This window comes from Falco biarmicus, chromosome 7, assembly GCF_023638135.1.
Source record: "Falco biarmicus isolate bFalBia1 chromosome 7, bFalBia1.pri, whole genome shotgun sequence".
Classification (NCBI taxonomy): domain Eukaryota; kingdom Metazoa; phylum Chordata; class Aves; order Falconiformes; family Falconidae; genus Falco; species Falco biarmicus.
This window is the reverse complement of record NC_079294.1, coordinates 61,480,188-61,494,925: the sequence shown is the minus strand read 5'-3', so window position 1 is coordinate 61,494,925 and position 14,738 is coordinate 61,480,188. Positions and strand designations below refer to the sequence as shown.

The window sequence follows — 14,738 nt, the reverse complement described above, 5'->3', positions numbered from 1 at the left end:
TCAAACAACTTCACTGGGAGCGTGTGCGGCGGGAGGGAGCAGGCAGGAGATGCTGAGCCACTGGCAGCCCTACGCCAGCACCCTGAGGGCATCTCCTGCTCATGAGGTGCGCAGGGCAGGCAGCACAGGTCCCTGACCCTGCACTGGCCAGGGCTAGTGGCATCTTTTGTGCCACGGGCAGGGGCACTGGAAGGGAAGGGGTCAGTGCTGACCTGTGGGAATGGAGGAAGATGGGCTGGCCAAAGTGTCCTCTGTGGTGAGAACTGGGCCCTCCTGGTTGCATGGCTTTTTCTCCCAAACCAGGTGGTTTGTAGATGGTTGTCACTGTGGAAGGACATTTGTCACCCCTGTCTGGGAGCCTCGGCACTGCAGATTACCAAGAAAAATGTGGCCAGCTTGGAGAAAGGTGTTTTCCTAGTTACTCCCTCCTTCTGGGCTGAGATGTTTGTAAGGGAAAAAATAGACCAGATAAATCAAATAATTCATAATCAATGGTTTGCAGGAATTTCACGTGGTGGCTCAGATTCTGCTCCTATACATGGGGGTACATCAAAGAGATGCAGCTAGCAGGAGAGGTAGGAGCGTGCTCACAAGTATCTTCTACATGTCCTGCTATGCCCAGCACTGGGACCAAGTGTGGGCAGCCAGCCCAGGGGATGGTGGCAATACACCCTTACTGCCAGGAGACCAATTCTCCCTACAAAACCAAGGTAGGTGGAAGTGCTTTAACCATTGCCACTGCACACGCAGGCAAGACCTGATCCCCAGGCCTGGCACACACTGCTCTACCTCTCCCCAGGAGATACGCATGCCCATGCATCTTCCCCATGCCCCTTGCCCTGCTCCCTAGCTCTCATACTGCTGCTGCCTTGCCCTGCTGCATGCTGCTGCCAGCCTGGCTTTAGCCCTAAATCTGCCTCTTCTGGGCTCAGCACTAACCATGGGTGTTGTGCAGGACCTGCCATGGCCATGGCCCTTTGGTGGAACAGCTCTGCCTGTGATGGAAAGGAAAACTATGTTGAAGTGGCCCAAGGGGATGGGAGCCTGTGAGAGGGGGATGGATGCCCAGCGAGCCTGGGGACTAGCCCGCACCCCAGCAGGCTCCTCTTATTCAGGAATAATTAATTACCTTCTTGAGGATCTTAGCTTCAGCCCTTCCCTGCTCATGCCCCAGCCCAGGAGAGGAGGGAGGGAGAAGACGGCAGCGAAGAGGGTAGAGAATTAATTGGACATTGTGTTGGGAATCGCCTCCTGGTCGCTGTCAATCTTGGGAGTGAACAGCCTCTTGTCTCACTCAATAGGAACTTTATATGCTCCTTTAATCCTTCAGTCCGTATTGTCAGAGCTTCCCCCCTCCTCCTGTCTCTCCTTCCCACCGCAGGACTTTTGATGACCCCAGCTGTCTGAGGCAATACAAAGAAGCCCCTTAACTAACACCCTGTGATCTATACAGGCAATAAAGAGGCTCCCCTTGACAAGGATTTGCAGGCAGAATATATGCAAATGCTGGGAGGTGCGCGGGTGGGGAGGTGTGCTGGAAAAGCCGCCGTGTGGCAGGGCACGGCTCTGGCCCTGGGGATGTGGTGGCCCAAGAGATGTGGTGCAGGTGAGGCATGGCTGGAGAAAACGAGGGCTGGCCAGGGCTGGCTGGGCATTGCACGCCCTGCCATGGGCTAAAGCAAACAGGAACGCTCCATCTATCTGGGCTGCGAGGCCAAGGCATGCATGGGCACGTAAACGGGGGGCTCCTGGCCCGTGCCCCCCTGTGCTTTGCTCCTTGACGGCCACCTCCCGAAGTCAGGAGGCCGTGCTCCTTCCCATATTAGCACATGAATGGGGTTAGGGGTGGGGGGGAGGCGGGAAGGGGGGCAAGCCCCCACTGTCCACTCAAGCAAACAATTTGGCTAGCAAATTGACATAATTACAAGGGACAGAGAGAAAAGAAAGGCAAGCCCCCTCCCCTGCGCTCCAGAGGGCCCGACCCCTGCCGAGTTACTTAGACCCTTTGTGCAACTCAATGCTAGGTACTGATGAGGGGACGTATGCCCTTTTCAAGGGCCCTAAGCGACCGGCTGCCCTAATCTGATTACAATTTACAGCGCTCCTTCAGAAGGGGCTGGAGCAGCACTCATGCAGGCGTGGACACGTCGGGTCCGACATGCACGTGCTCGCACCAGCGCAAAGGTAGGTGGACATGAGTGGCAAAGGTAGACACGCACAGCGGCACCATGGCCAGCAGGCTGACACATGTGTGCGAGGGCATGCTGACGCCGCTGGCAACATGGTTTTCAGTGTGCTGGTTGTGCATGGTCAAGAAGATTGAAGGAACGTCTGTGGGAACACACGTGGGCGCACTGCCAGCAGAAGAGCTGCTGTGGCCAGCACATGGGGTGTGCAACAAGCCCATTTCAGCCCAAGTATGGGGCTTGCACCATGTACCTGCACCCACACCAACACACACGTGGGCACAGATGTAAGCACACGATCCTCCTTCTCCCGGGCACGCCTGCATATGGGGACCCTCGGCAGAGGCACGGGGATCCCCACCAGAAGTGGGGGACAGAAGAGGTGAGCAAGGGCCTTCTCTCAAATTCCTTGCAGCAGCTTGCAGGAGCGGGAGCGCGAGCAAAGCCCACCACCTGCCTATTAAAAGCGGGATTAAATGATGCTGTTCCCCCCCCCTCCCCCCGCCCCCTTCCTGCTCTCTAACATCATCCCCTTGGGGAAACTACTACCTTTAGATGAGTTTGGTTTTTTTTTTTAACCTCTTTTCTGCTCTGTGCCCTATAGATCCCAGGGGATTAGCAGTCAGGCTGGGCCTTCCAGCCTCCTTGAAGGCAGGTTGTTTCAGCCACCCCCCTCCATGGGAACCTGCCCCAGGACAACTTTGGTCAATGCCTCTGGTGCTTCCCAGCCAATTTGTACCACCTAATCCCCAAGGATATCGACAGCCCCTTTCTCACACATCCTCCCGCCTGCCGGAGCAGCCCAATCCTCTGCTCCCCGCGCTCCCCTGTTGAGAAACCCTCCGTCCACTGCTGGGGCCACGACCGCACTTCAAACGCGCCAGCCCGACCCCAGCATTGTTTGCCAGGGAATTAAAACTGCAAGGCCAGCTCCAGTGAGTGATTTAGGTACTGAGACCAGACTGAGCCCTGAGAGAGCATGGGCAATAAAACGCTTCACTGCCCAGTAGCCTGGGCAATTTAGGTGTCTTCCCACAAGGAGGAGGCAGAACCTGGAGGGACAGGGAGGGGCGTTGGGGCTGCTTTTGCTAGCACCTGTGCATGGGGCAGGACCATCTCCCAGTGGTCACAGACCTGCCCCATCAGAGATGTGGGCTGGCCACCTCGCTAAAGCAATGAGGGTTCACTCTGTCTTTGCCGTTACTGATCCTCACGGCCCCTTGCAAGCTGGTGGGAGAAAAGACTGCAGACACAGGGGCTGGATGCTGGCTCATCTGGGACATAGCCCAATCTCAAATAGGGTGAGACAGAGGACCACTGGTCCAGTGATGCAGTGGGAAGTGCTGACGCCAAAAGGTCTGCTTCTGCTTTCAGGTTTTGCAGACTTGGGGCAAAACGTTTAGGCCTCCCTTGAAATGAGATTGTCTATAGTGCCCCTGAGGTGGTTTCTGATGGGCTCTCTGGATGAAGCTGCAAGCAGAAAATGGCTGTTGCATCCTTTCCCCAGTGCAAAGAGGCTGGAGGGAAATCAGGAATTGCCCTTCATTTTCCCATCTCTGCCCCGGGGAAAGGATGCAGCTCAATGTATGCTCAGCCTCTGCACAGATCATTCTCTGGAGACCACTTCTAATCCCCGTCAGACCTGCCTTTGCCATCATAAAAGAATATACAATATACCACCAGCTGGCAAGAGGGCTAGAGCTCCTGATGGCCCAGCTACAATATTTCTGAATTTCCCCTTAGCCAACAAGCCCTTCGCCTGCATCCCACAACGCTGCTGTGCTTGAGACCATTCCTGCTGAGGATTTTAGGCCTTTTGTTATTCTCTTACTCTTCTTTTTCCAACGATGAGGTTGTGTCAGGCCAAACAGAGGCAACGCCTGTTCAGAAGAGAGCATCTCCTGCGCCTGGCTGTCCCTGTCCCCGCACCATGGCGGGGGAACACAGTGTTTCGGCACCTCCTCCTCTGTCACAATGTTTTTCAGCTCCACCAAGCAAAGTGTCCAATTAGAGCAGAGCCTCTTGCTTCCATCTTTGCCGACATTTAATTAACATGCTGCTGCTGGCAGCCGCTGACAAATTCCAGAAACATGTTGTAAAGGGTTTTTGTCTTTACCCAGCATGGAAAATGAGGGTGTCATATCCCAAGGGGATGTGAATAGCTACTTTTGACTCCCCCCCTCAGGTGTGAGAATTACAGCTAGATGCAGTGAAGAGACCTATCAGCCCTCCTACCTCCTTCCCCGCCCCCCCCCCCCCCGCTTTTCCTCTCCTGCTCCTCACATCATATCACCTTGGAAAAACATGCAGGTTTTAGGCCTGATTTTCATTCCTGTCTCCTCCAGCTCTGGTTGAAGCCTGACAGTCTGGTTAAAGAGCTGGGGGTTGTGCTCTGGCTTTGGGCTTTTCCCATCGGGATGGCACTGGTAAGTGGAAGGAGTGATCTGATGACACTGGAAGAAACGGCTGAAACTAAAGAAGAGGAAAGGGTCCTGCCAGCCTGTGCTGTCCCCGCAAACCAGGCTCCCAAGGAGCTGGTGGAGGCCTTAGCAGAGCGGGTCAAGAGAAGGCAATGGCAGAGGCACGTAAAAGTGTGGCCAGCTCAAAGCTGGCCCTTACCCAGGCCTGGGGGGCAGCGCGGGTGTGGGGACAGCTGCTGCCAGCACCCCCTCCAGAGAGCACCAGCCCAGCCTGTGCCTCCCTCCAGGGCTCAGCCCTGCCGTAGGCGCTCTGGCTGCTGCCTCCAGCTGCTGCATGTTAAGGCGCCAGGTCCCGAGCCAAGTCTCTCCACCGCCCGCGCTACCCCCATTGCCAGTGCTCCCACACCCGCTCTGGCCCTGGGGAGCATCCCAGTGCCCCCCACTCTACCCCCCGCAGCCAAGGGCTCTCCCAGCAGCTTCTCCGTGCAGCCGGTGAGGCAGACGGGCTCTGCACGGCTTCCCTACAGACCCCGGGGAGCACAGGCCTGGAAAGAACATCTTTTTATTTTATACACAACAGCTCGTTAGAAAAGCGGGAGAGCAGGGCAGAGCTGGCTGCCTCGTCTTTATGGGGAAAACCCACGAGTCTTCGCCCCCGGGCCCTGCTCCGGGGTCCTGTGCTGGGGGAAAAGGCCGGCGGGGGCTCAGGGCGAGGCGGGCTTGTCGGGGTTGTGCATGTGGTACGCGTCGCTCTCCTCGTCCTCCGGCACCTGCGTGGCGGCACAGCCCCTCAGCGCCGCGCCACGGCGGCCCCTCACGCCGCGGGGCGACAGCGCCATCTTGTGCCGCCCGCCCCCGCCGCCCCGCGGCCGCCCGCCTCACCTCCCAGTACACGCCGTCCTCGAAGCAGTTCTCGGCGGCGGCGTCGCCCCAGAGCGGCAGCTTCAGGATGGCCCCTGGAAGCAGGCGGGCAGGGCAGTGGGCCCTACTGGCGTGTGGGACGCAGGCAGGCTGCGGGCGGATGGAGCCCACCCGTCCCGGCAGCAAAGGGGGCAGAGGCAGTTCTGGCATGGCGCTGGCCCCCCCCCCCCCATCCCTATTCTCCAAACCCATTTGACCTGGCACCCCACTTGGCTGCCTGGTTTCCCCCGCTCCTATGGGCTTCAGAGTGGTCCCACTACGGGGCGTCCAAATGTGAGCAAGCGGGGGGCTGCAGCCCCCGCCATGGCGGGAAGGAGGCCTGTGCCACGGAAGGAGGCCTGCAGCACAGGCCGGGGTAACGTGGGCGCCGGTTTCAGCTGCAGGCTGGAGGCAGCCCTCCCGTCTCTGTGCTCCTCTTGGGCTTACCCACAAGGGCCCCCCCGGCAAGCGCCATCACCAGAGACACCACAATGCCAGCGGCCTGGAACCCTCCTTGGACACTGGGTGTCCGCGTCTGGTACGTGCCGGTGAAGTCAAACGCCTTGATGAACCTGCCAAGGGCAGAAAGCGTGAGGGTTGCTCTTGGCAGGAGGTCTTCCCTGGCTCTGGAGGAGTCCTGTTGCCCTGCTCCCTCAGGGACTCCTCCCTAGTGCCATCCCTTTTCTGCAATGGACCTGGAGAGTGTCGCAATGACACAAAACACTGCTCGCTTCCTTCTCCTCTAGCCCCTGGCAAAGCTTTACCCAGGAGGAGCCCGAACTATAAACATTTCTTTTGTTTTTGAGACCTGCAGCTTTACCTGATCCCCCAACACAATGCAGGGCTGGAGAGATGAACGCCTTCCCACCCACCGTGTCCCGGAATCATGCCAAGCAGTGGGCTTGTGGCTTACTTTTTGAGGCCACCAGAAGTCAGCTGTGAGAGATGAGTCTCTTACACTTCAGTAAGCCTGACACAGTCAGTGCAACCCATGTTTTTGAGGGAAAAGGGGCAACTCTGGAGAATTAAAAAGGGCTGTTCATTGCTCCTTGCTCCCAGCCTATGGAACCCCAGGCAAAATCTATTCTCATAGCAGATTTTCAAGCTGTCTTACCCTTCCTTTCCATATATATCCTCCGTGGCTGCAGCTGCAGTGATGGCCCCCACAATGCCCCCAATAAGGCCTGGAAGGGCATGTAGGTTGTGGATACCACATGTGTCCTGGATGTGCAACCTGGACTCCAAAAAAGGCTGAGGGGAAGGGAGGTAAAGAGAAATCAGGGACATGAGCTCAGCCCTGGAAAGGATGAGTTCCTTCCATGGAGGACTAGGATAAGCAGAGAGGGAAGAATGATATTGTGTCCCATTAAAGGGTTAAGGGCTTGTAGACAAAGATGTGAGCCAAGCTCAAGATAAAATAGCAGCATATCCTCCAAACACTCCTGTTGGGAGACTGAGTCTTCCTGAGCATTTTGGAGCAGTAAATGGAGTCAGAAGTGCATCTACATAAGGGATGGTGGAAAGTAGAAACACCCAAAGGGAAGTGAATCCACTTCACATCTCCTTAGCAGGATCAGGGCTGCAGACCCCTAGAGCAGCACTCACCGTGAGGTAGACATACCCCACTGTGGACACGATGCCACAGATGAACCCGACAATAAGGGAGCCGTATGGAGTCAGCATCATCTCCGCACTGGTGCCCACGGCCACGCCGCCCGCCAGCGTTGCGTTCTGGATGTGGACCTGCAGAAGTAACTGTCCTGTCTTGGCATCTCAGGGAGATTGCGATTGCTTAGGGAGGGTATAAATGGCAAAGCGGGAGAATCAGCTCTGAAAATGTTTCCAAAGGAAATATCAGGGCCCTTTTTCTTGCTTGTTGGTGAAAAACAAGAGAAGAACAGGCAGCCTCTGTCTGTAGCACAGGCGCACATAGACTCCCACTCTCTGTACCACACACATTCTTTGCATCCACAAATCTGGGTGAGGAGTTGTGATGAGATGGAAATTGTCTCACCCATGTGTCATGCAAGCTCTGCTGTCACAGAGACATGTCACCCACACACATAACACGTACAAGTCAGCCCCCCGATTGCTCATGAGCTGCCGTGCAGGCCCTGCTCAGCTTGCTAGAGAGTGCTGCCAAACATGGCTCTGCAACATGCCCATCAGTAGCTTTCTGGGCAGAGCAAGTCCAGTTCCTGCTGTGACTTAGGTCCACCACGTGCCAGGCATCACCCTGCACCTCAAGCACTGCAAGACTCACTTTCCACTTGCTTATTTAATACAGCCCCTGGGTTTCTGCCTGGATGCTGGTTTTACAATCACGCCCTGAAACCCAGTATCTGTTCAGCAAAGCGCAAGTGCCAATCATTTCCTGGACCCTCGATCAACTTAATTATAAGTCCCCTGGGCAGTGCAGGGCTGTCTGCTCCCAGCTTACCATATCAAGCTTGCCTTTCTTCTGCAGCATGCTGGAGAAGGCCACTGTGGTGAGGACACAAGCGGCCAGCGAGCAGTACGTGTTAATGGCAGCCCGGTGCTGGGCATCTCCGTGCTCAGAAATTGCCGAGTTAAAACTGGGCCAGTACATCCATAGATATAAGGTACCTGGTGGGATGGGGAGGAGGGGGTGAAGAAGAGAAAGGGAAAAGAGAATACAGGGACTGAAAAAACACCTAAAGAAGATCTTTCTGCACAGGGGAAAGTCATACCCCATAGTCCTGCTGCCCCAGAGCTGCACCCCCCATGACTGGACTGGTACCAGGAGAAGCTGGCAAAGAAGGGAAACAAAACCACATCTTCTCAGGCACTATCTCATCCCAACCACTGATGAAGGGAGCTGAGCAGCTCTGAGGGGTGGAAGACTTGGATACAGAACTTCTCAGCCCCAGATCCTGGTCTCAGCTTGGTTTTCCCGGAAACATAGGAGGGACCAGCCCTCTGCAGCCCAGTGGTCTGCATGTTCCAGCACCCCTTGGATGGGGGCTGACTCACCAATCATAGCGAAGAGGTCAGAGTGGTACACGGAGCCCTGCTTGTCCTTACTCTGCTCCAGGTTGGGTCTGTACAGGATGCGTGTCACTATGAGGCCAAAGTAGGCTCCGAAGGTGTGAATGGTCATAGAGCCACCTGCATCCTTAACCTGCAGCCATGGGAAAAAAGAGGTTTGCTTCTGCAATCACCACTCATTCTGGAGCTGAAGTCTTGTTTGCATCACACCCAGCCTGGCTGTCCACTTGTCCTTCCAGCCTGCACTCAGTCATGGGGAGAGGTGGACAGAAATGCTGTGGTCCTGCTACCTATCCCACTCGCTTGGTCCCGTGTGTGGCCATGGCATTCCTCTTAGCCTCCCCTTGGAAGGCAGTGAGGCAGAGGGGAGTTTCCGACCTGTCCCAATAGCAAGTGGGTTGTAGCGATAGCCAGGTTGGCTCCTAAGTGCACTCAGGTCTTTTGGGAGCTCATTTGCTTCCCAGCCCTCCAAGCCCTCTCTTGGATGACAGGAGCCCTGCCTCTGTCAGCAGTCATCTCATCCTCTTTGTCACTTGATTTCCTTCTACAACACCCATATTCTAGCAGGGAAAGCAGATGAGAGGGAAATCTCAGGCACAAAGAGAGTGACTAGTCCTTTGTGCTAAGGCTCCTCGTTCACCTTGGGAGCTGCAGCAGAGGGACCCAGTGCTCGTGAATTGCCAGGCTTGTGTGTAAAACCCCAGAAGATGGCTCTTCTCAGGGAAGTACCACCCACTGACCCCCTCCTTCATAATCTGTCTGCTTTTTCTGCCCAAATCCTTGCATTTCAAATGTTTATGAATGCAGTGGCTTGGTGGAGCTGTAGCAAAGGGAGGCAATTTGGAAAGATGTGGAGAGGAAGGAGCAAAACTAAGAAGGTTCTGCCTAAAGCCTTACGTGAAGCAGGTTGAGGAGGATGTACTCATTCACTGCAAAGAGCGTGACTTGAAACAAAGTCATGATGAGGAGCTGTATGGGGCTGGTTTTGCCCAGGATGGCCCCAAAGGCAATGCACACAGAGCCCACACAGAAATCAGCATTGATCAGGCTGGAAAAAGGGAAGGAAAACCGTGGTTTAATAAGGAAATATTCTTCTGTAACTCACCCTCACCCACCCCCAGCTCTCAAAATTCCACCTGAAGACAAATAGGTGATTAGGAGACAGCCCTGGCTTTCTACCTGACCTTCTTCACATCCTCACATACTGTCCAGGAAAGGTGCTTTCCCCCAAATTATTTAAATAATGTAGATCATATGTGTTGTCAGCACTGGCACCCATGGTGCTTGGATTGGGACTAAGGGGTGATGCTCATGTCACATTTCCCTTTGAGCAGTACCACCATAATGGCAGGTACCTCTGGTCTAAAATGTGGAAAGGAAATGGAGAATTGCCGAGGGAAGACAACATTTTAGAGGCTCATTTTCATGTTACAGAGGGACACGTGCTGCCAGCTGCTTGGCTCCTATCCCAGCTCTTCCGCTTGCCAGTCAAGAGGTAGCATTCCAGAGCCCATCTCCTCCTTACTTCTCCACTCCAATGAGGATCTTCCCACTTTTGAATGAATGGAACCAGCCTTGCATCAGGAGAGCCCACTGGATCCCAAAGGCAGCAAGGAGAAAATTGAAACCCACGGCTCCGAATCCATAGCGCTTGAGGAATGTCATGAGGAAGCCAAAGCCCACAAAGATCATCACATGGACATCCTGGAAAGCTGTGCAGAGGGAAAGGACTGTCAGCTCTGCAGGAACTGCAGGGCTGCGAGTGCCATTTGCATTTGGTGGTAAAAGGAAACTAACCACATCACTGGCAGTAGGGGGGAAATTAAAGAGAAAACGTGTGTTTGTCCCATGTCCCCACATTTCTAAGTCTGAAAATGGCTCAGCTTTCAGAAACTGGCTTTTGGTTAAAAGGCTCAATCTTGAAAGTAAAAATTGTTTATTAATAGCTGTGCGCAAGAGAAGACCGGAGACTAATGGAGTATACAAAGGAAAACATTCTATTCAGATCTTTTTTTCCCCTTTTGTAAAAAAACTCAGAAAATAGAAATGAACAGTGCAGTTTTGTTAAAAACACGTGAATGGCCATTTTGGGTAGGTCCAGCCAATGCAGGGTCCTGATGATGGCTCAAAGCAAGAAGAGTACAAGAACAATGAAATTTTACAAATACATTTTTAAATGTTGCTGAAACCAGTGGGAAAATATCCTTGAGACCAGGATTGCACCTTGTAAGATTTTGAGTGCTTAAACCAGAGAGACCCAGTTCTTCCCACAAATGCACAAACCTGCTAACTCGAGCCCCACAGATGCCCTTCCCCGGGGGAACCAAACCTGCATAAGCCTCTTAAAAGACTTTCTCAGTGCAGTAAACCTGCTGTACCTTTTAATGCTGCATGTTTCTATCAGATAAACATCACTTTGCAATTAAGTGAGCTGAAATGCTGCATACTTACAAACTGAACTATGCAAACCCTCACACTGCAGGCCACTCTGCCCATGAAAAAAGTAGGAGACCCAAGGCTGGGATCCCCCACTGGGAGACTCCCACCAGCAAACCCACACTGGTAAATACAGCACTGACGGAACTACACCATCAAGTTCTGCATTATGCAGTGCACAAACCATTAGAGCCACTATAACCAGCAATGTCTGTGCATCTCGAAGAAGCGGTGAGCTCAGGGCAAAGAAAATTCAGTGATTGAGAATCTGGTCTACCCTGAACCTGTGCTGAAATCCAGCAGCCCCAGATCTGCTCCTGCATGGACAGTGGGGTTCTATCTGCTGTTTCCCTTAAGGGCTGGGTGAGGATTGGGTGAGTTCTGAAGAAGCCGTGGCTTTTGTCCTTTGGTGCTTTACAAGATCTTGCAACTTGTTTAAAGACAAACATTCGGACAGGCTCCAGCAATGTAGAATTTTTCCTAAAAGGAAGGAAGGAGACAAAATCTGCAACTGGCACTGTTCAGCAGAGGTCACTTCAAGTGCACTTCTCTGCATGTCCTAACTCTGGTTTTACCATACAATCCCATAGACTTTCCCTCTGCAGCTCTATTTATTCCCCCCACCTCTCTTCTCCAGTGTAAGCAACACAATACACAGCTGGAATTATCTGCCGCCGTATGCATTATATATTCCCACTTTCATGCTAAAAGCAGAAGCAGTCAGGTCAGAGTTAAAGCTGCAAACTGTGCGCTCTCTGAAAATAACGGAGGATGCCCACTGTATGTTAGATCCTATACAAACTCAGAAGGAAGAGTAGGTCTGTCTTTACACTGCACCCAATCTAAAGTCTTTTTCTAACCCTTGCATTTCTTTTCCCTTGGCATCACTCAGAGGCAGACCAGGCACTGCCATGCCCTAAAGGTTTTATGACCCTGCTTTTGTGGGAGGACAATTGCCATCACTATCAAAAGGAAGTATTTGGGCTTTGGGAATGCTACCTGTGCCAAAGAATCCTTTCTTTTCCCTAGAGAGCAGATGAGTCACCCATTAGGGAATATCAATGTGTGATTCAAGACGAGAAGGAATTGTCACACTGACTGGATGGCAATGGGCACCACTGACACAACCGCACGTAGGCTTCCCTCTGCCTGCTTTCTCAATCATCTCTGGGCTTGGAGGACCTGTCAGTTTGTCATTCCTATCCCACTGTCACTGCAGACAGGACAGCAGCAGTTGCATTACATACGTTAATACAAATGATCCTTGGATGTTCAGCCATCACACTCTCTTCTGAGAAGCTCTGGATGGACACAGGGATCAAAATGTCAGGGCCTGGCCACCTTGTCATGTTTGTCCATCTTTGCAGAGAGAGAACACTTCTAATTAGATAATAGAGAAAAACCAGCTGTGCTTTTGGCCACGCGAGCCGAGCCCTTCCTCAGGTCTGAAACAGAAACATAATTCAAAGCTAAACTGAGCTAAGCAGTTGCTCTTAGGTTGTGTGAATCCATGCAGCCGTTTGAGGGGGAATATTTGGCACTACAGAGCAGGGGTGGGATATAAGAGGAAATGTCATGTCCTTAGCTCCTGCAAGCTCTTTCTTGGACCCCTGATGTTCGCCCAGCACATTGGTGACAAGAGCAGCCCTCAGGCACTGCTGCTGCTTCATGCCAACCCGCGTGGCGTTAGTCCCAAAGGCAGATATCAAGGGAGAGCCCAGGGCAGCCGCAGCCATACAGGAACCTGGAGGCCAGCTGAGCAGTGGGTTTCTGTAAGCAAATCCTTTTCTGAGCTAGCTAATCCTCAGCAGCTACAGGTTTCTATAGCTCCTTTGATTTAGCAGGTGTTTTTAATGGAAATGTTCTAAATAGATGCATGACTCAGGCCTGTTGCTTCCTTGGAAACAATTGCCTGCAGAAGCAGCCTGTTCTGAACGGCTCACAAAGATGACCAGCCCTGGAGATCAAAGCCGGCCAAAGCACCACCTGGGCAGAAGGTCTTTAACCACCTGAATAATCCCCATGGCAATACACTGCAGTGACCCAAGAGCCCTGGCAACCTGGCAGGTTAGGAGGACTCCGGCATCGAAATGCCAGTAGCTAAAGGGTAATTTACTAGTGAGGGGGAGGACGTAGGAAGGGGAGGAAGATGTCACAGGATCTCGACAGCCGTTCCTCCGTATGCACAGAAAAGCTTGCTCTGATCCAGAGCTGAGGGAGGGGGCAGCAAGCCGAGACTTGCAGGGTGCTGGGAACACGTCAGCCCTATTCCTGGAAGAAAGACATCATGCACTGGTGTCATGGTAATTTGCTGACAGACCCCAAGAGCACTGGAGGGCCATAAGGCTTTTCTCTTGCTCTTTGGTGTACCCCAAACTAGCCTCAAGGCAAGAGAACGACTTTCCAGTAATCAGTGGAGACAAGGCCTCTGACAGGATCTGCTATGGGATGGGATGGGATGGGATGGGATGGGATGGGATGGGATGGGGACCAGTCAGCACCAGGACTGGGCTTTCCAAATACTCACATGGGTATCGGAAGTAGAAATCGTTCTCTATGTCACTGGTCAGGTTCATCTCTCTCTTCTCCTCCTCCCAGTGCGCATCGGCTTCGGGGCCAAAGCGCACGAAGACCCCAAAGAGGACAATCATGGCCACCTCCCAGAGGAGGCATATAAGCGGGAGCCGCCAGCGCATGTACGTGTTCTTTGCCATCCCCTGGTGCCTTGGCCGCTCCATCCACAGGGATCCCCGGGGGCCAGGCAGACCGTGTGAGCCCTCGTCCCAGTGCCCAGCCAAGGCCAGCAACATATATAGGTTGGAGAGGGTGAGGTGGGGCCCAGGGAGGTGCCTGCGGCAGGATCACATTTCAGAGCACAGGAGCTTTGGCAGCCTTGCTCTTCTCGCCCTCCTTCCTCCCTGGGAGGAGGGACAGGTCTCAGCACCTTTTCTCCAAGCTGCTCAGAGCACCTCTGAGCCCTGCCCCCCTGGAGACCAGTAGATGTGGAGGCCAGTGGGAGTAGGGAGTGGAGCCCGAGTGTCCTGCCCCCTGCTCTGCCTGGTCGCACACCCCTTCCCTTCCCCTTGCAGGAGCACCCTGACCCCTGCCACCCCGAGTGCTGTCAGTGCTGTCCCTCCCTGCACAAGGTGCTCCCCTCGACATCCCCCCTCGGCTCCGCAAGCGCCCTTCCCCAGCTGGCACCAAAGGTGAAGGCAGGGTGCCTCTTGCTCCCTGCTCCCAGCTGTCCCCCCTGTCTTGCAGGACACCGCAGCAGCCCCAGGAGGCCCTTTGTCCCCGGGTAAGACTGTCCCGCTCCTTGCTTTGCAGGGTGCATCCAGACAGTTAACAGCACGCTGTGAGCCAGGGTGGAGGTGAGCAGGGACAGGTTTGCCACCTCATACAAGGCAACTCCCAGAGCCTCTTGGGCAACACCAAACTGTCACCGGGGTCCATTTCCTCCCGCGAGCCTCTGTCCTGGCTGCAGAGGTGGGGGGACACAACCCTGCTGTAGCAGGGGTCTGCATGGGGCTGCCCAACCCCTAACCAGAGCAGCTGGCTGTCATTGACCAAGGGCAAATGGGGCTGAGCCCAGGGCCCACGCTCCCTTCCAATGACCAGGAGAAGATGAGTTGAGGAGCTTCCCCACATCCCTGCCAAGGCAGCCTGAGTCACTGTGCTGGGTGCGGATCCTGCTGTTTGCTTTTGAAAAAGCAGTCTGTGGGGCAGTCCCAGGAGGAAGATAGATGCTTCAAACCAAATGCCAAGATCCTGCATGTGTGAACAGACA

At 54.0% G+C, this 14,738-nt stretch overlaps 1 protein-coding gene across 1 annotated transcript; it reads right to left on the bottom strand.

The window, feature by feature from the left end:
* Nucleotides 1–5,310: 5,310 nt before the first annotated feature.
* Nucleotides 5,311–13,713, bottom strand: RHCG (Rh family C glycoprotein). The gene is made up of 10 exons (XM_056347038.1): nt 13,479–13,713; nt 10,041–10,227; nt 9,413–9,563; nt 8,501–8,648; nt 7,947–8,113; nt 7,112–7,249; nt 6,621–6,757; nt 5,954–6,078; nt 5,489–5,562; nt 5,311–5,376 (listed from the first exon to the last, which is right to left on the bottom strand). The coding sequence occupies exons 1-10, from the start codon at nt 13,687–13,689 to the stop codon at nt 5,311–5,313; spliced, it is 1,404 nt and encodes a 467-aa protein (XP_056203013.1). The 5' UTR covers nt 13,690–13,713.
* Nucleotides 13,714–14,738: the final 1,025 nt, after the last annotated feature.

Coding starts and splice junctions, on each gene's coding strand:
- RHCG (XM_056347038.1), bottom strand. CDS start 13,689: ATGGAGCGGCCAAGGCACCAGGGGATGGCAAAGAACACGTACATGCGC. Junction 10,228..13,478: donor TTTCTACTTCCGATACCCAT/GTGAGTATTTGG, acceptor CCCTCTGCACAG/CTTTCCAGGATGTCCATGTG. Junction 7,250..7,946: donor AGAAAGGCAAGCTTGATATG/GTAAGCTGGGAG, acceptor TTACTTCTGCAG/GTCCACATCCAGAACGCAAC.